Source organism: Paroedura picta, chromosome 6, assembly GCF_049243985.1.
Source record: "Paroedura picta isolate Pp20150507F chromosome 6, Ppicta_v3.0, whole genome shotgun sequence".
NCBI lineage: Eukaryota > Metazoa > Chordata > Lepidosauria > Squamata > Gekkonidae > Paroedura > Paroedura picta.
Genome location: NC_135374.1, coordinates 34,076,668 through 34,096,753, shown reverse-complemented (window position 1 = coordinate 34,096,753; position 20,086 = coordinate 34,076,668). Strand labels below are relative to the sequence as shown.

The following is a 20,086-nucleotide window of genomic DNA, read 5'->3' as shown; positions in this document are numbered from 1 at the left end:
ACATCAGGTGTGATGGGATTTGCTAGCTCCTTCAGAAGTTAAAAAGCTAACTCAGACCATCATTGGCTTTGTCATCAGGGCAGAAGGCCACAGGTGCCTTAAGCAGCTTTACTGAAGAGACCATATGGGCTCTAGCAAGATAACTGAGGACTGCACTAGCCCTCCAGTTAGAAGCATTGCTCCACCCACCATAACACTCTTCATGATTTATTATACATTCCTGTTTGTGAAGGCTGGGTGATTAGCATCTCCAAGGAATCCTAAACTGAAGACTTGTAGTGTGGAGCAAGATTTATCTCTCAGGTTGTTATCTGAAGTGCCAGACTACTTTAGGGTTTATGTCAACTTAGGAAATATTTTGCAATGATAGGAATGTACTGCTTGCCACTTGCACATTTCTACTTTCCTTATAGGCAAGGGGACAGCCTTTCATCCATCGAAAATGCAGTGAAATATAACCCAATGTATGAGAGTGATGCTACAGGAAACAATCCATACTGTAAGAGATATCCACAGCTTACTTCTTACAGCTCAACCAGTAATGAGACATCTACTGAGCACAGCAGTGAGGAGATCAGGCACATTTATGAAAACAGTGAGCTCACTAAACAGGTACTTGTTTTGATTTTCACTCTGCCGTATTTCAAAGGCTCGATTGCAGTCCTTGAAACACAGATAGTGTTTGTATCGATAGTATAATTCTAACCCCTGTTATACCTTCTAAGTCCATTGTAGACAAAGAGCGTAGAAGACTGTGTAGGAACTGAAGTCTTTTGATGCTGATGAAATTGTCCCCACCTCCCTAAAAGCTCCAGCTGGGTTGTGAGCTGTGGCTTACAACTAAAATAAAACAACAAACCCAACCAAGACAGCAGAAATAAGTCAATAAAATAAGTGTCCCTTTTAGGACAATCTCCCCCAAAATGCTGAAATGGGGTGAAAAGTAGCTCCCCCCCCCAAAAAAAGGTTATCTTTTTGACAGCCACAGCTGGAACTTTTAATGAAAGGTAGTCTTTCAAGTTTTCCAAAGACATAAAGCTTCTGGAAGCCATTTTACAATTTCATAGCCATACAAGCAGATAGGTCAAAGGGCTGATAAAAGCAGATCTGGAGTGGGAAATTGGAGCAGATGGCTGGTGCAAGCTATGGAAGATAACAAAAGATACACAGGTTGAGGGAAGAGGGTAGAGTAGCCATCTGTCTCTTGCAGTGACACTTCATCAACTATCGTTTTTTTATCTCCTTCTTCCTCTTGGAAGGATAGGTGTTCCAGCCATTAGCGCCTTCTCTGTTCTTCCTACCTCATACTCCATGCCACCACCACAGCTGCTACACTCCTCTGTGCTTCCAGCTAATGACTCTTATGGCAGGAGGCAAAATCCTCTTGAATAAAGCATGGTCAGCCATGTATAGTCCATCAAGTTCCAGGATTTCAGAAGAAATTGAGATCTGAGACACTGGGGAACCAGTAAGGCTGTCAGTTCTGGCTTGGAAAAGAACTGGGAGTAGTCTCTAATGGGCAGGATTCTGGAGATGGAAGAAAACTCAGTGGGGATGTGATACCAAACAGTCCATCCTCTGAAACTGCCTTTTTTTCCATGACTGCTGATCTCTCTAGTCTGAGATGTAATTTAAAGGAGAATTCAAGGCTTCACCTTGAAAGTGACAACCATCCTGGATATTTGTAGCTCTTGGCAGCTTGCCCAAGACTTGCCATCAATCTTTAGTAGTACCTCTCTAGCAGTGTACACTCAGCTGTCCTAACTCCAATGAGCTGGCCTTATTTGGAGCTGCAGCCAGTCAGAGACACAGAGGCCAACAACGCCAGTTCAGAAGCCACAAATGTTAGTGGGAGCTGTGGGCCATGTCAACTGGGCTGCCCACTTGCATGCTACCCTCAGGCTGCATGTTATGGATTTATGAATTAGCAGAATGGAGTTGTTGGACTGAACTTGGCAGAATGGAATCCTTGAATCCAGTCCAATATTGAGGCGTTTGCGCTCACCATATTGTGTCCATTTAAAATATGTGTTTCCTCCTATTTTAGGAGATCCAAGACAGAATACGGATTCTAGAACTTTATGCCAAAGACCGTCAGTTTGCAGAATTTGTAAGACAACATCAAATGTGAGTTAGATGTTTTGAAAATAATTGTGTAGATGTTCCTTTGCCAAGCCTGTTTATTGTATTCCACAGAGCAGGGGTTAATTCAAAAGTATACTGTCTCAGAGCAATTTGGAGGACTCATTTTAAATCTTTAAAACGGTGGGTAAAATTCCACTGTATTTTAATCTACATTTTATCGATTTTTATTATCATATATTTGGATATTCTGTTTACTGCATTTGGATGAAATTACAAGAGTAAGTATAAGGCCACTATGATTCTTCATTCTTCTGTTATTCTAGCAGTCCCCTCCAACCAAGTTATTTATATTCCTAATGTTCTTACAGTGGATGAAGTTGTACCTCAAATCCATTTTGTATGGGTTAGCATTCAGTATATAAAATCATCTTTATTACTCTATAGTACACATTTTTATAATAAATAAGTTGAATTTCAGAAATGTATTCCATGGGGAATAGCAATTAATAGAATATGGTGTCAGATGGAAAGAAAGAGCAACAAATGGAGTTTGACAAAGTACGGCCTTTATTTCAATAAGAAAATCTGCTAACCAATAGTTATGCAGGGTGAGTAATGGGCACTTGGCAAATCACAATGAGAGGGACTAGAGCAAAATAAAGAGTGGGTAAAGCTAATGGAGCGCTAGAAATATTACCCTGGCCTGTTCCCAGAAAGTCATTTGTTCAAGTCAACATGTCACCCCCTGAACCTGATACCTGGAAGGTCATCATTGAATAACCTTCTGATCAAATTCCAGATGAATCATAAATGAACATGATAAAGAAAGGCTAAGAAAAGTTGACCAAAATCAATATAATTGGTCACCTGTTTTCATGTGTACTGACCAACAAATTGCAACATTTTGTATCGAGCACAATATTTTTCACTTTTGAATGCACACCTCTTGTGGCTATGTGCTAGTTATTTGATATGGATTTCAAAATTCAACAGTTTATTGAAAATCGGAGCTACTCATATCTCTCAAATTAAACATATGCAGAAAAACATAATTGTATCTGCCCATTAACACAAGTGGAATTTTACTGAAGTTCAGACCATTCATACATTAACATATTAGGAAAACAGTATCTGAAATGTTCGAACAGGAATGAAAAATTTCAAGGCTGGAATCAAATGAGTATTGGAAGGCCCCTGTGACTTTTCAGCATCCTTGTTTAAGACTAGCTAATATTCAGTAGTTTTTCCTTTAAAATAGGAGTTTGAAAGCTATCAGGAACTCAATTCCTACAAGCTAGTCCTGCTTGAATTCTGCAAATTCAGCAAGGTAATGAACAAAGAACCTGTTGTTGTTAGTAGAACGTAATGTCTGCTCCTGTGGGTTCTAGGAAAGTGCAAGCTGATGTGACACTGTGGAACTCCCATTACTTTGGTTGTTCTAGGTGTATAAAACTCAGTTCTTTGACAGTCTTGAGGAAAATTCATTTGTATACATTTTAATTCTATTATACTGTCTGTACATGGTTTTTGATAAAACTTAAATAAGCACTGCTCTGTTTATTTCCTTATAGGAAGTTGCTTTAAAAACAGATCCAGTAGAAAGGATCCATCATGGGAAGTGGTGGATCATGTTACCACGGGGATGAAGCACAAATGTGCTTGCAAAGTTTCTTATAGTCTTTCCAGTGAAGTGTATGGATCTTAACTGCTCATCCACTAAAAGGGTGGATACATATGAAGAAAGCTGCTTCTCATTGGGTAATTCTGAATACAGCTGTTCATCATGAAGGATGTCCAGCATTTGCAAGGTCCTGAAAATAAGTTTCATTTGTGTGTAAATGGAGCAGATTTTAATTCAATGGGACATTGACCATACTACAACTGAATTCTCTTCTCTTGTCTTTCAAGTTTGTTATTTGATCTGTTTAGGGTTCTGGGGAGGTATTATAAATAAAACATAATAACTTCTGTCTGGTCTTCTCTGCTTCAGAGAGCTACATATTTGGATATTTTAAAGTTATTAGTGATGAGATAAATGTGGAGCTGCATTTGAAATTCTTATAGCTTTATTACTGTTTCATTCAAGTGATATTTGCATGTTAAGAAACAATTTGGTCCATCAATGAACAAAACTTAAAATGGTAGTTACCTAGATGTTTAGCATACAATTTAGCTTTTCTTGCCCAACATAAAATTAGAAGAATATTCTGTTATTAAGAGCAAGCTTAATGACAAATTTCAGGCCACTACATTCTTTGATTTAAGTTTCTATTGCTGGCATTTATACTATGCATCTCATTCCCTTGAGAAATTGGATCAAAGGCAGTCATCTCTTTCCATTAAAAAATTACTAGAATAACCATGTGCTATTTCTGGACATATGTGGCACAGAGAGATGCTCTGAAAGCAAGAAAGGCTAAATATCCCAAAGTATTTTTTTTAAGGTTAACAGTTTAACTTTGTCAGGAGTTTGATTAAACAGATGTGGATTTTTTAAAACCAATTTGAATTCATAAATCAATGCATTGGTTTGTTTTCTTCTATTTTCATAATGGTTCCCTATGCAGTGATAAAAGACAGCACTAGATTTACTTATTCCAACTCATTCATACAATGGGTAGATAACATTCTAGTTCCTAGATTTTGGAGTGACTATGGCACATTCCCCTCCTCCCTCTTTGAGGTTGAACCCGTACTGCTGCCTCTAGGTTGAGATGATCCTTGACTGAGAAGACTCCTGAGCCAAGTATGAGTATTCGTTGGCAATAGTGCCTGGAAAGTAAGCACAAACTTCACAGGGCACTCCCAGGCAGAGAACTGAGTAGGTATCAGCAGATGAAACCTTTTTCTTGTGTGAATTCACATACTGAGTAGGCTTAATTTTCTGGCTTTTAATTTTTTTTAACTTTCAGTATTTGTGCTAGGCAGCTCTTCCCTCTTCCTCCGCAATATGGTGCCATTAGGAAAGGATATGGGTGAAGGATGGGGATTTGTATCTGGCAGCCAACAGTGTTCCTGAAGTGGAATCTTGGAACATGTATCGGAGGGCTTATTTTTTTTCTTCAGTAAAATGTTTTAACTATGAACAGTGTTCAGTAACTCCCTATGTATAGTATACCATCCCACAGCCTTAAACTTTCCTCCATGCTGTTTGCAAGACTGGGCTTTCTGAGGCCATTGTAGTCCGTGGTGATTTATTTGGGCAATAAGTGGAGGGATTAATCCGCTGACATAGATTCTTGCAGCTGGAACACATCCTAGGATCTGGCTCTGAAGTGTATTGAAGTTTAAAGTGGCGCATGAGGAATAAGCTGCATGCCTATTCATGCTTCTTGTCTGCCTTCATACTCTACCAATAATTTGCCATTTACGGCTTGTCTGCGCTGCTGCTTTGCTACTCGTGAATCTTCAATTAGGGTGAATTTGAAGTGCCTTGGACCTGTGGCAGGAGGCACAGCTGGAGTATGGGTAATCAAGTTTAAAGAGTGGCCAAATTACAGTCGCCTCCAGTTAGGGCTCAAACAGATGGTAGTCTGGGATTAATCCCGGCATGCTACTATCGAGGGGGCGATGCATGGGTCCAGTCAAATGCACACTTTTGCCTAATCAGCAGCTTTTCTATTCTTCAGTGTGCATTTCTATCAGGCAAAAGTGTGCAGTGGCACTGTCCTTGTGATTCAATTATTTGTAATTATTTTTCAAAGAGAGAATGAATCATCAAAGCCCTCATATCCCAAGGTAAAGCCCAGTTATCCCTAATGAATGACAACACAAGGAGAACCAGAATGCACACTGAAATCATGCGTATGCAAGAGAATAGAGATTGCGTAAGGCAAATGTGTGGAAAGCAAAGCAAGCTGAATCTAGGGCAATCTTCAATGCAGACATAGCTTCAGTGATACAAATGAATTACATTTTAATGGACAATTAGAGACTAGCAATTGTTGAGCTTTGATAGCAGACTTACAATCTGAAACACAAGTAATCACAGGGAAAATTCTGTATCAGGTCGGCCTGTTCTGTATTTCTGTCACTTTAGCACATCTCTCAGCAATAATTTGTCTTCCAGGATGCTAGCCTTGAAAAGGTTCTGATCATACTGAAATGAGCATTTCATTGTTTTTTACAGTGCATATTTTTCTTATTGTACATAATATTCTCTCTTTATTTTTCATTGCAATAAAAAATTTTCTTTCAAGATTACATGGTGTTTTTTTTACAAATTATATGGCACTTATGAAGTTCATAAAAATAGCTGTTATTGTGAAGAAAAAAACCTCTATAGAAAAAATTGTTGGTGGCATGGTGGCAAGTCCAAGGGAGTGTCACATTGGACAAAAGTGCACCAAAGGCTCTCAAACTGTAGGGCTATGTTTATGCTGCTGATCTTAAACAGGTGTTTGCCTGGATCAACAGAGCAAGAGATTTGGGAGCTTTAGGTAGCAGACAATGAATGACATGGGATTGCCTGATTCCTAGAATCCAGATTTTTGGGGGGAAGACATGCTAATATTCCAGTTTGAATTGCTCCCCCTACTGTGATGTTGCCTTGGCAGTGGAATCAGGTATCAATGCCTGACCAAAAAGAGTTCTGATCCGGTTCCATGTTGCCTATAGTCCCTACACAAAAATAAATTGTAGTAGTTGAAGAGAAGGCATTTTTTGAGGTATAAGTTTCAGTTAGACTTAGAAGTCCTAAGAGGAACCACCAACACAAAGCGAAGGGAGAAGAAGCTAGTTTTATTGGATAGAGAATTGTTGGTGTGTGTGAAAAGGTAAAGGAAAACTATGCTCATTGATGATGAAATCAAATCCATGTTAAGAATTCCTGCACAACCTTGCTGAAGCAGTTACAAAAGAATGCCCTCAGCTTTGATGAAAGAGGATTAGCCAAAAGAATATTGTAAAAGATTAGTGGCCTCTTGCAGAGAAGGAGGGCACCAGGGAGCATTTACCAAGGAAGCTCAAGCCATGCAAAGGGGTTTCCTTGTTTGACCTGCAGGTACCGGCTTTCTGGTACACGTCGCTTGCATCTGTAAGCATTTGTCGAGGAAGTGAGCACCTTCACCGTTCCACGCCTTCCAGCAAGAGAGATAAAGCTAATAGGTTTATGCTTAAACAGGAATGGTTATATATAACTCCAAAGTACATCCAAGACATCAAAGCTATCACACCTGCTTCTGAAAGTAAAAAATTCCTATTCCATGGTGTTTTAATACTGGATAAAGATGGATTGTGGCAAGTCTTATATCTAACTACTACTATTTTTGTTTTAATCAGTAATATGTTGTAATTCTCAGACATGGTATGTTTGCAGCTCATAGTAAAATCGGGTACTAGCAAAGTTGGACTTGTGTTATTTATGACAAGAGGAGGAATCAGAAATGTCCACGGTTATTAAAGGCCATATTTCTTTCCCATTCTAATTAGGAGAGCACAATCTATCAGGAAGTTCTGTTATGGAAGCTTCCCTTAATGAATCAGAACTGGCTATTAATAGAACTGGCTACTAATATATTCCTCTCTGTGGCGTGCGTGCATGAAAAATTCTCAGTGGATTGCACTCTGTCATGTGAGCAATATTTTCTGAACTATACTTCTGAAATATCAGCAAAAGGCAGTTATCAGTTTCCAGTTTGCTACATTGATCCTGCCTAGAGAAATTAGTTCTGCATCATTTTAGTCTATGGACGCTGAAGGCATGAAACAATAGATTTTTCCAATAGTTTGTAAATAGGTCAGTATCCTTGCCAGGCACAGTTTATAACCCACATGGTATACACAAACACACACACAACACTGGAACCACAAGTAATTTAACACCTTTTTTCTTCTGTTTTGAATGGATCAAGGACAAACTCTATACTATCTACATGTTTGGGGTCAAAGAAAATGGTATGCAGAGTTCACTGAGACTGACAACAATCATGTAGTGACATATCATTTCATTGCTTCTGCTTTTCTCATTTTTATTTTGAAGAACATCTGTATAAATCATACAGTTTGTTTAACATCTAAGGCTTCTATGAGTTTAATTTCTATAGAATGAAATTAAACTCATTTACAATTTATAATAACTCATTTACAAACATTTGCAGAAATATTTGCATTGATTTCATTGTTTGGTCATGCATTTCTTCATTAATTTTCACATGTTTAGTACGCTTAGATGTATACTTTTTCCAAACCTCCCCTTACCACCAAAAATAATGTGCAGCATACACTAGAAGACAGTGTTCATGATCCAAGATGAAATAATTTGTGACTTCTAATACTGTCATGTCAAATTTTGTTTTAATAATTAAAGGCTGCTAGCATACATCAGATGTGATCACTGCTAACTTGTGTCTGGGGTGCAGGGCCCTGCTCCCAAATTTACCTGGGCTGGTAGAGGCTACCAGGTGGGCAATGCAGGTCCTAACTAGGGTTGTGCACGGCAGCATCTAAATCGGCCATTCCAGGCCGACGTAGCCAGTGCTGCGCCGTGGGGGAGGGGAGGTGCGGCCGCCGGTGCGTAACTCGATGCACACACACAGGTGCCTGGAACCCTAGTCCCAACACTTGGTGCAACAAAAGTGGTGGAGATCATGCAAGGAAGGGATGGGTGGGCTACAGCACAAGGAGTCTTTGTTTGGACTCTGAATAGGATCCCTTGAATGAGATGGGCAGCAATCCCACCTCATTCATGTATGCTTGGGCCATAGGAGAGGCTCTCTAAGGTAGCAATGGAGAAAGGAGCACAAAAATGGAAGGTCTGGTTCAGGAACCCCATCTCCTCTGTTGCCCACACTCAGCAGGACCAAGACCCTTTTAATGGGGCTTTAAGTGAGCCTAGGGCTGTCCTGCCCATGTGAATTCTTTTAAAAGCCAGAATAAGATGATGTGTCAGATTCCTTGGAGCCAGAGGAGAGGTGTGGAGCAAGCGAAGGACAAAACCTCCCTCCTTCCCCAACAACTGAGGATTTGTCTGTGGCCCACCTCTAAAAAATGCTAGCAGACTTGGTCTCTGTCCCTTGAGAGTCAGAGTCTTGTGCTTGGATTATGCTGCAGCATACAAAATAATATTGTAAAACAGTGGTCCCCAACCCCTGGTCCGGGGACCAGTACCGGTCCGTGGATCAGTCGGTACCGGGCCGTGGCCCTTCCTCCTCATCTTCCCCGGCTACTGCCTCAGGGGCTGCCCTGCCACTCTGTCGCCGGCTCACCTTTGGTGCTCTCCAGTGGCCGCCATGGCTGGGGCTCCCCTCGGCGAGGCACTGCACAGCTGCTGCTAGGTGGCGGGAAGTCAGGGGCGCCGGCAGGAAAGCCAGCGCCAGTGGGTGGCGGGAAGTCTGGGGCAAGCGGAGCAGGGAAAGCAAGCGGAGCAGGGGCTCAGGCGCTGGCGGTGACATCCCTTGGCAAAAGACTACCCCCCCCGGCCCTCAGTAAAATTGTCAAGCGTTGACCGGTCCCTGGTGATAAAAAGGTTGGGGACCACTGTTGTAAAACACAGATTCACAGGGTTGGAAGAAGTTGGCAAATAATAATAGCCACAATGGAGCAGTGGGTTCTGCTGCATTGGTCAGTTGACATTGAGGTCTGCTGCTGTTTTCCTCTGACTGGCTCTACTCTCTTTGCAGGCCCCCCCCCCTTCACTGGGATTGTGACTCTGTGCTGCAGCCCTGTTGGGCTGGCATTAGCCCCAGTGGGGTACTAGGGTCTATTGCTGGGAGCTAGTCGATTGACACTGGGCTTTGCTGCTGGCCACTGGGGACTAGTACATTCATTGACTGCAGTGGTTCTGTAGTAGAACCCACAGAAATGCTCCCTCCAACTGAGTTTCTATTTTACAGATGTGAACTTAGTCCTTTTGAGTTGGCACTGCCACAGTGGCACTGGTTCTTCTGGACAGTATTGCACTGGCCTTGCTGCTGGGCTGGATTTGCAAAAATCCCCCACCTTACCTTCAATTGCAAAGATTTTATGGAATATTCTGCTGGGCTTATATTGCCTTGCTATCTTCCCCTCACCATAGGAAACAATGGAGGATGGGGGCATGCTCTTTAGGTGCCCATAGTTAGATACCATGGTCCAAACCTTTTGGAAAATTGGGGACTCTTTAGTGGAGGTGCTCCAGCACCTTTTTTGCAAATATGGTGTCTCTACCTCAAACCTTGCCCCCACCAGACTACTGCACATACGGGCTAAATTTCTCATATACTGTGATGGCTCCATAGGTTATATTGGAGCCAAATAAATTCAGGTAAACTTGAATCACTCGAACCCAAATTCCTATATTGATAATGCAATTCAGGTGATTTGGTATATACCAAATTAATTCAGGTCAAATCAACCCAATTTTTTTTAAACATTTTTTTGTTGTATATCCCTAATGGACACCCACTATCAATAACCAAAATTTGTCTCTTAATGTCTCTTAAACCAACCACTGGTTGAGAGCAGTCATCTATTTAGGGTTAAAGGGAAAGGGTTTTCTGCTGTTTTGTTGGGGAGGGGGCAACTGGGGACCTACACTAAACCAGCAGTCCATTGCATTATCAGAAAGTCAAACATTTCAGAAGCTTAACTTAAACCAATTATGTGGGATAGAAAGCTATTTGACCACCCTTCACTCCTTTCCATACAAGGTCTTTAAATTAAATATCTGAAGTGTGGAGTGCAGATCAAAATCATGTGCATAATGGACCAGGTACAAAAAGAGCAGGTGTCACTATAAAGCTGGGGGTTAATTATAATCGGGATATAAAATAAAAATTTCAAAACATTTAAAATGCTGAAATCTCACAAGATTACCTCATGACATCTCTGAAGAGCTTTTGACTTGCTCTAAACAACTGTACACAACATATTGTAACCAGTGTTTTCTCTATTTCCCTAAGTAATCCAGAATGGCTGCTGAATTTCATTTCAAAATTTTAGGTGATCAGGGGTGGGGAAGAGAAGGAGTAGAGAAGGATGGAAGACAGATACTTATCATGGATGCTGTAGTCTGATCCTGAATTGAGCAGAGGGCTGGACTAGATGGCCTGTGATTCTAAGATGGGAGAAAAGTAATACCATAGTAGAGGGAAGGAGGAAAGAAAAATGGAGCAAAAGGGGGATAAAGTGGTAGGAGAAAGGGAAGAAAGCAAGAAAAGGGAGAAACCGAAGGGATTGTGAGGAAAAGGCGAGGAGAGAGAGATAGCATAAGGCAGAGGGATGTGATATTCCCCCCACGAGTCCTCCTTTCCTAAACACAAGAAAGCTGGACTTCAGTGGTTGCCACCACATATATCAGATATCCTTTCTGTCTTCTAATGACATCTGCAGTTAATTAAAAATGAAAAATTAGGAGATCCAGTCCCAGAACTAATTTATAACATATACTTTGGCCTGTACTAGTCCAGAACATATTCACAAAAGCGTGAATGCTTCTGATAGCGTTTGGCTTGTCTCTGATATTGATAAAAGTGAGTAAGCAGTTTTAATGCTATATATCTTATACAGTATTAATAGATCCCATATTAGAAGCTCAATAATGTTGTAAATGCTGTAATAATTAGCTTTTAGAAGCCTGAGGGCAGCATCAAACTTACTTATTTATGCAAGAAAGGTTTTGGTTGTTGAGTACATTATGAGACACGAACAGATGGTAAGGATCTTTTCTGCATAATGTTAAGCTCTTAATCACATGACTGTTACTTCAGTACCCCTCCTGTTCAGCTTAATAGGCTTGGAAAGATTTTACCATAGTTCAGTTTTTTTTCTACTTGTTACATCACATTTTCAGAAACTGACCATTTTCCAGAGAAGGTTATTCAAAACTAAAAAATTAAACGAGAAATTTCAAGAAGACTGTCAGGGGTCATTATAATAGCAGCTGCTGAGTTATATAATTTTAATGATAAAAGATGGGGCTGGAAAGCAAGTCAGTAATGTGTAATGGTTAGAACAGTTCCTCCTCCAAGATCTTACTTACCTAACAAACTTAGCAACTGTCAGAGTAAGACTGTTTCCACATGAGGAATCTGCACCTGGACAGCCTGTGGTTATTGGTGGATTTTAGAGCTTCTTCCACTTGACACTGCATCCCGAGGTTGTCTAGGGCAGAGGTAGTCAACCTGTGGTCCTCCAGATGTCCATGGACTACAATTCCCATGAGCCCATGCCAGCAAATTGTAGTCCATGGACATCTGGAGGACCACAAGTTGAGTACCCCTGGTCTAGGGGCTAGCTCAAAATTTGGCCAGATTTGTATTGAGATGAGGGAAATCACCAAAACTGGGTGTGCCATTTGTTATCTCACTTCACATCAGGGAGCAACCAGGGGTAAGCCTGTGTGGAGGGAAAAACATGCGATAGTCCCTGCAGCGTTTTGCCGACCCTCGAACCAGCCCTCCCCTCTGCATTTCCTGCTCTGAGAACTTTTTTTAATGGCACGGTCTGTGGGACTGCAAAGCTACTTTGCATAAGTTAAAATAAAATGTTCTCTAGTGTTTCAAGTTTGTATTTTCTGGTGCTGAGGAATGAATGGGGAAGGAGGAAGAGGTGCATGATGAAGCAGCCCTCTCTCGATCAGCTAGGCAGCTGTGCTTTTTATTTTTAAGCCTACTGTTTGCACACAATCACCCTTTCAGGTCCAATTACCATGTTCAGCGTCTCACAACTCTACCCAAACATAAATAGAGTCTGAAACACCATGAATCCTAAAAGGAGGGATGCTTTATCATTGTAGCATTTCTCCATAGCAATACAGAAGTGTTAATTTAAAATATATTTACATTGTGGCGTTATTGTACAGCAACACAGAAGTGCACTTAAGAAATAAAATTAATTTCAGGACTTGGGAGGGGGGATGGATGTTTGAGTCCCTGAGACAACTGCTGTGCTTTGATTGGTGGCTCTCTGTGATTGACAAGCCAAGGGGGGGGGGAGAAGTTCAGCTTGTTTTCCCTTGCTGCCTTGCTGGGGGGGGGCTAAAAGCCATGTCAAGGCAGAGGGGAAATGCAGGAGGGGTCTCCCATGAGGAAGCTGCAAACACGTGTTTGCAAGCAGGAGGCAGTGTGAGTACCTTTATGGGTATAAGATTAGCGCATGCGCAATTTTGCCTCTTTCATAGAAAATATGGACAGAAAACTTTGGAAGAGGAAAATATGGACAGGAACTAGAACTCCACAAATACTAATGGTCCACAAGAATTATGAAGAGGTGACAGCCTTCATTAGTTGGAAAAGTGACAATCCCCATTTACAGAGGCCACCAAATGAATGAATAATTTATTTTATTCCTTCATGTGCATTGTACTGAGATCAGGTGGCAATGTCTATATGAATTCTGAAAAGGCAACAGAATTAATTCATAATGAAACAGGTGTGCTAAAAGTCCTGATGCTTCTTGGGATTAAACTCAATATATAGTTCCTTATTCCTCCAAATTACTGATTTAAATCCAGATCACCATTTACCATCTTTTTTTTTTGTTACCATCTATTAATGTATTAGTCTATGAGAAGTGAACTGGGGGTCTCAATCCAGTTTAGAATTGACAGGTGGATATAATGTCCATGCAGCTCTGCAAAATTCAAGTGTAGATCTGGTTCAACTTCATTAGGAAGCCAGAACTGATTACTTCATCCAGAAGGACTGTTTATTAATTATGAGTCTTTTGTCCTGAAGAACATTTTCCAGTATGCTTCCGAACTAAAGAAACATTTTCCTTTAATAGTGTTGCCCAGAAATCTGTACAGCTCTGTCTTTGACCCAGAAACTTCAGCTGGTACCTGTCTGCTTCTGGATCAAATTCAAGGTTTGGTTTTGACCTTTAAGGCCTGGGTCCTACCTATCTGAGGAGCCACTTATCTGCTTATGCCTCACTCAGGGCTCTTCACTCTGTAGGTAGGAATCTGCTGGTTGTCCCAGGCCCCAGGGATATACGTCTGGCCTCGACCAGAGCTAGGGCCTTTCATGGTAGAGAACCTCTGATAGGCTACACCTGGTCATGTGACATGCTTGCCTTAAAGGAGAAGCCCCTAATTTCTCTCAACTTCTGTCGGTCCTGGATTTTTTCTCCCTTCTCTGCCTTTTTCAATCCTCTCCCCCACCCCTCCAAGAAAAGAAAGAGGCTCCCTGCCTGGCTCCTCTCCCCCCCTTCAAGAAAACAAAGAAAGAGTCTCCATTTGTCCCCCCCCTTCTGAACTACCCTAACCACTTGCAGAAGACTTTCCTGGTTCAATGGGGAGGGGGGGGAGAGGAAGACCCGAGTTCAAAGCTATCTGAATTCAACAGGATTGACAATGGAATAAAGAAATTAAGTGCAGACTCTGCCCTGGTAGAATGAGCTCCTAGCAGAGCTAAGGGCCCTGATAGAGCTATCTAGGTTCTGCAGGGCCTGCAAGATGGAGCTCTTCCACTAGGCATTTGGTTGAGGCCAGGGGAGTATTGACCGGAGTTACGATCTGGGGGTCCCAGCCTATTCTGTGTGTCCCATATTGAACATGGAAGATCAGGCCCTGTAGTTATACTATTAAGATCATGATTTTGGTCCTTGGTTTAGGACCAGCTGAGTTGGATTGGGGGAAATTTTATTTGTACCGCCATCTTTATGAATGCGATTTAACGATTAATGTTATTATGTTTTTAATGGGATTTTATGGGTTATGCTGTTATATTGTTTTATTTTGTAAGTTGCCTCGAGGTGATATTGTCAAGAAAGGTGGGGTATAATTTTAAATAAATAAACAAACAAAACAAATAAATAAATAAATGTAGCTGTTTCTCCAAGTAGGTCCTGCCACCCTAGGGTGTTCTTTCCAGGAATTCGAAAGCTGCAGATATGCAGAGCAGTATAGGAAAACTACACCTTCTACATATGCAATGGCAAGATATTATCCCATATCTTAATTTTGAAAGATTTATATCTGACTTATTTGTAGTGGCACTTGTAACATAATTAGCTGACAAAAGGCACAAGCAGAATAACAATACACAAAATTTCATGTAGCTGATAGAGGTAATGAAGTATTCTTATAGGATGCCATGCAAAACTGTTTTCAGCTTAAGGCCTCCTTCTATTCTTATGAACAGCAGAACCAAGTACTCTGCTGTTCACCTTCCTGCCTAGGCTTTTTACCTCAACTACACCTTACTAAGAGGGATATGAAAGCCAGGTGTCCTGGACAAGTGGGGTCATTAAAGATCTTTGGCTTAGAACCAAACAACTACATATTAGCCACCCTAGAAAAGAACATGCAAAACAGAATGAAGGGCAGAAAAAATGTTCCCTTTTGTTTTACAGAATATCTTTAGATTTTATAGATAGAAGTTAAAAAGTACAGTTTCCTCAGTGGCTGAAAGATAAGGTATATATATTTGTTATTCCAATAGCCTTTCTCTCTCCTCCCTCTCCTTCTCCACTGTCCTGAGGCTGGGAAAAAACATATTGCAAGGTTTCCCACCAGTCAGATGTGTTCCTTTATCTCATTTGATGTCCGAGCCTGGTTTAAATATAGGTTGCCACCATGCCAGCAGCCATCTGCCTAATCAAGCATGTGATTCAATTGGAATTTAGTAGAATTGGACATTAATCAAACAAGTGCTAGGTCATAACTGAAATATCATTATTAATCTCAGTTCTCTTGTCTTTGGCCTTTTCACTTTTATTAATATATACAAACATTTCAACTGTTACCCTAATCCCCCTTTATGCATGCTTCACTCTCTTCGAGGAAAATGTAATGTTTCAATGCTTTTCTTGGTGAATGTTTTCTTAAAGGTACAGTAATCTTCTGTTAGACTGTAGCCCACCCTCATTGGTGCCCACGAAGAAGAAGAAGAAGAAGAAGAAGAAGAAGAAGAAGAAGAAGAAGAAGAAGAAGAGTTGGTTCTTATATGCTGCTTTTCTCTGCCTGAAGGAGGCTCAAAGCAGCTTACATTTGCCTTCCCTTTCCTCTCCCCACAACAGACACCCTGTGAGGTAGGTGAGGCTGAGACTGCTCGGTCAGAACAGCTTTATCAGTGCTGTGGCAAGCCCAAGGTCACCCAACTGGTTTGCATGTGGGGGAACGTGGAATCAAACCTGGTTTGCTGGATTAGAAGTTGGCACTACTAACCACTACACCAAGCTGGCTATAGGAACATCAAGAGAGTTGGTTGCATCGGGCTATAAGTCTGCTATGTGCTGAAGGCAGAATGTGTGGGAAAGGCAGAATCACATGCTGATAGTCAGCCCTGCTTAGCCTTTGTGACTGCAGGCTTCTCTGTTGTCTCTGAAGTTACTTACCCAGAAGGAATTTCAACAAACTTCCACAATTGTTTGTGCAGTTGAAAGAAAACAGGGGCTATCCAAACGGTCATTTACCAAGATCAAATCCCATCTTCATTGAGACCATTTCCACACTAGTGGATATCCCTTGGTTTTGGTTTTTTAAAGTGCTGAACTTTGTGTTCCTTTCTGCACCTAATTTTGCCCTTCCAGCTGCAGACCTGAATTGCACGCTTAGTTACCCCACTGATAATGCCTCCTCAGTTACAGTAATTTCATTTTTAAAGGGGGGGCTTCTAATTTGGTTCTACCCAATGGAGAAATTCCTGCATTTTGGTTTTCCCCATGGTGGCCATTTTGATTTGGTTGTGTGCAATATCCGTCACCACCCTCCCAAAATATTGTTGTTGTTTTTTTAAAAAGGGGAGATGATCACAACACTGCCTCTAAGGAAAAAAAATAGCAGCAAGTCTTGTGTTTAGCATTATGATGCAATAAAGTAAGGTTCTTAAAAAATATATTCGCATCCAGTATCCTTGGGGAAAAGGGGAAAGTTGGTCAGTAATTGAATCATGTTTGGGAGGGCACAGAATGATGGGGTGCAGTGAAAAGAAAAGCACAATCATTTTGCAGAGCACACAAAGACTAAAGAAAAACTTCTTGAAATAGGGAATGCAAGCAAAGCATGATGGGAGGCTGCCTCTTTTCAAATCAGATGCAGAAAACATAAGGTGGATTTCAGACTGGCAAATGGGGGAGTGTCCACATGCAGAAAGCTGAGTGAATGTCAGTATCAAATGGAAATCCAAAATGAGGCTATAACAAGGTATGTCTCACTGAAGAACATAACATTATAAATCTGTTTGCTTATCCTGAAGGAATTGAGATGGGTATTCTGAAATATGGTAGTCATTGTCTGGAACAGAACACTCAGGTCAGGCATCCTAGTTTTTTGCTTTGGCTGCAGAAATAGGGGCATTGGTCACTAGAGCTGAAGTGACTTTCTGTCCAAGGCAAGTAAATTAACAATATCCCTAATTGCATCTCCAAACTAGGCCTGCGCTACGAAGCCCAACACTCAATCACCAATATCACACTGGCTTTTACCAGTATGTGTGTTCAGTTTCTATATGTATGCAAATAATTTTGATAAAGGCAAATCTCTATAGGAGACCCCATGTTGACTAATAGTATCCTTCTGTGGTATGTTAAACAGCCTAAGTCCCGTTCCCCCCCCCCCCCCGCCAACCAACCTTTGAAAGCCTCACTGGTAACTTCCCTCTGTCATAAAAAACATAATGTCTACCAGATTACTCTATCACCAATGTTATTGACACTCCCAAAGAATATAATAATTTGGTGAGGCAAGCCTTCTATTCAAAGAAGATTTGTTGATTGGTTCTCAGAATCGTTTGTTCTTTGTGTTTGTTGCTGCTTTCCAGTGTTTTCTAACAGTTTTCCTGACAGGTCTACATTTGCCAGCATCCTTCCTAAATGACCCACGCCACTTGAACCCAACTACCTCACTAGTGTGAATTTTCTTATTCTGGCCATCAATGATATTACTGATTAATTTCTGCTGATAACTACTTTAGTCTCAAAAGTCAATGCATACAGGACTGATTTGAAATTATTTAAGACATATTACTACTCATCTGGTTTCAGTGAATTAGATCCCATGAATACAAAGCATTGTGCAATGGGAGATGTGATTTTTACCCATTTTAACCCCCCACCTACCCACCGTGCTTTGAAAACCTTGAATCCCCTCTTCTGCTCCTGGGATTACCCACTGTCAGGAGCAGCTGGGGAGTGGGCGGAAGTAATTTCAAGCTGCAGCAGGGAGACTGCTGAGAACAGTCAGCACCCAATGACTGTGCTTTCCCAGCTTATTATTTGTAAAAACAATCCCAAGGATATTATCTGAAAATCATCTCTAGTCATAATCTATTTCCTTCAGATTCTAAATTGTCTTCAATAATCAATGCAAGAAAAGTCTCTGTGGAGTCTCAAACACAGAAACCAGTGTGAATAATATTTATGAATATGAATTAAAAGATCAATTAGAGATCCAATGGCTGGCAGAAGGGGGAAAATCTAAAAAGCACTTATAAGTGATGACATGATGTCACTTCTGGGGGGGGGGAAAACTAAAGTAACATCACACCTTTCTAGAAATTGCGAGAAACTTTGTGGTAAAACCAAGAAGTTTTCTGTGGTTCCTAAAAAGTATTTATATTAATAATGGAGAAACCCAGAATTGACACCTGTTGTCTCTAGGGAGTGCCAAAATTCCTATAGCACTAAACCACCTCTGGATTTTGCAGAATTTATATTGCTGACAGCCACTTTTGCCCCATGTCCCCACCTCTCTGGTCTCCTGCTGGTTGTATGACTTCTGTTAATCAAAAACCTGATCACTATCTACATGCTTCTGTTTGGAAGGCAGCAGTAATCTATTGAGCTGCTTGCAATCAAAATGTATTACAACTTGTGGAATGAAATTATTTTTATTGACGAGCTATAATCAATGTAATTGTACAGTTCTAAGAACTACTTAGGGCCCTCTTGTGGCGCAGAGTGGTAAGGCAACAGACATGCAGTCTGAAGCTCTAACCATGAGGCTGGGAGTTCGATCCAGCAGCCGGCTCAAGGTTGACTCAGCCTTCCATCCTTCTGAGGTCGGTAAAATGAGTATCCAGCTTGCTGAGGGGTAAATGGTAATGACTGGGGAAGGCATTAGCAAACCACCCTGTATTGAGTCTGCCATGAAAACGCTGGAGGCGTTGCACCAAGGGTGAGACATGACTCCGTGCTTGCACAAGGGATACCTTTACCTTTACCTTAAGAACTACTTACGAAGAAAGAAAAGCAAATGTGCTTACAAATCCAGAGTAGCACTGTAATGACTCATAAAAACTCCATGATTATGACTCAGTGTCAAGAAGAAAACTAAGTTTATTCCTGAGGACAACAGACTAGGCTAACACACTCATTCCTTCTTCCTCTCCTCACAGATAGGGCAGACACTGGGGATTCTTGAACTGAGAAGTTGGCCTGTTGGACCCATGAGGCCTGTGGTGGATACTCACAGAAGGATTCCAAACTTCAATTATCCCACCACCACAATAATAATTAACCTTTGTTCTTCTTCTTTCCTTTGGAAATACAACAGTTTCCCACTAGGGGACAGTAGAAGTTCACAATATTCACTTACTTAAAATGCTGTTTTAAAGGAGAGAGATGATCAAATGCTCGATTACATTTCAGTTTGCTTTCTGAGGCCTGATTAAATAAACATCAAAGATAACTTTTTCATTCAGTAGTGGCATTTGTAGTTTAAAGAACTGTTTCATACAAGAATGTGGGCAAGCCGACTTGGTGCTCTTTTTTTTTTTTTTTTGCCCTTTTCACTCAGACCATGTAATGAATATAAAAACCACAACTTCTCACGCGACTCATGGCAAAAGAGCATTTACCTCATAAATCTGAAAGGAAGATTAAAGAGAATTCTTTAGTTGTTTTTGTTTTAAAGTGCCAAGGGGAGATGTGGCCTAGAACTTGCTCATCACATAACATATATACATAACTCAGGGTAAAGCCCCTTTCCATAGTCCAAATTCACTCAGAAACATTCATAGCAAGCCAGTGGTTTCTTCTGGAATATTCTTTGAAACAAAGGAAACATCAGAGAAAATTCTTTGGTAAAGCTTTCCTATTCTGAAAGACTAAATATTTGCATGAGATTAGAACAACAATAAAC

At 40.9% G+C, this 20,086-nt stretch overlaps 1 protein-coding gene across 2 annotated transcripts in view; it reads left to right on the top strand.

Annotated features, from left to right (window-relative positions):
* The window catches only part of IMPG2 (interphotoreceptor matrix proteoglycan 2), a 66,103-nt gene extending 59,815 nt beyond the window's left edge, over positions 1 to 6,288 (top strand). The window contains exons 18-21 of one of the 2 annotated variants that reach the window (XM_077342104.1): positions 414 to 612; positions 2,048 to 2,127; positions 3,344 to 3,412; positions 3,657 to 6,288. In XM_077342104.1, coding sequence (XP_077198219.1) covers positions 414 to 612; positions 2,048 to 2,127; positions 3,344 to 3,383 — 319 coding nt within the window. In that variant the 3' untranslated portion in view covers positions 3,384 to 3,412; positions 3,657 to 6,288. The remainder of the gene's footprint in view (positions 1 to 413; positions 613 to 2,047; positions 2,128 to 3,343; positions 3,413 to 3,656) is intronic. The other variant, XM_077342105.1, reaches the window with a different exon arrangement.
* The last annotated feature ends 13,798 nt before the right edge of the window (positions 6,289 to 20,086 follow it).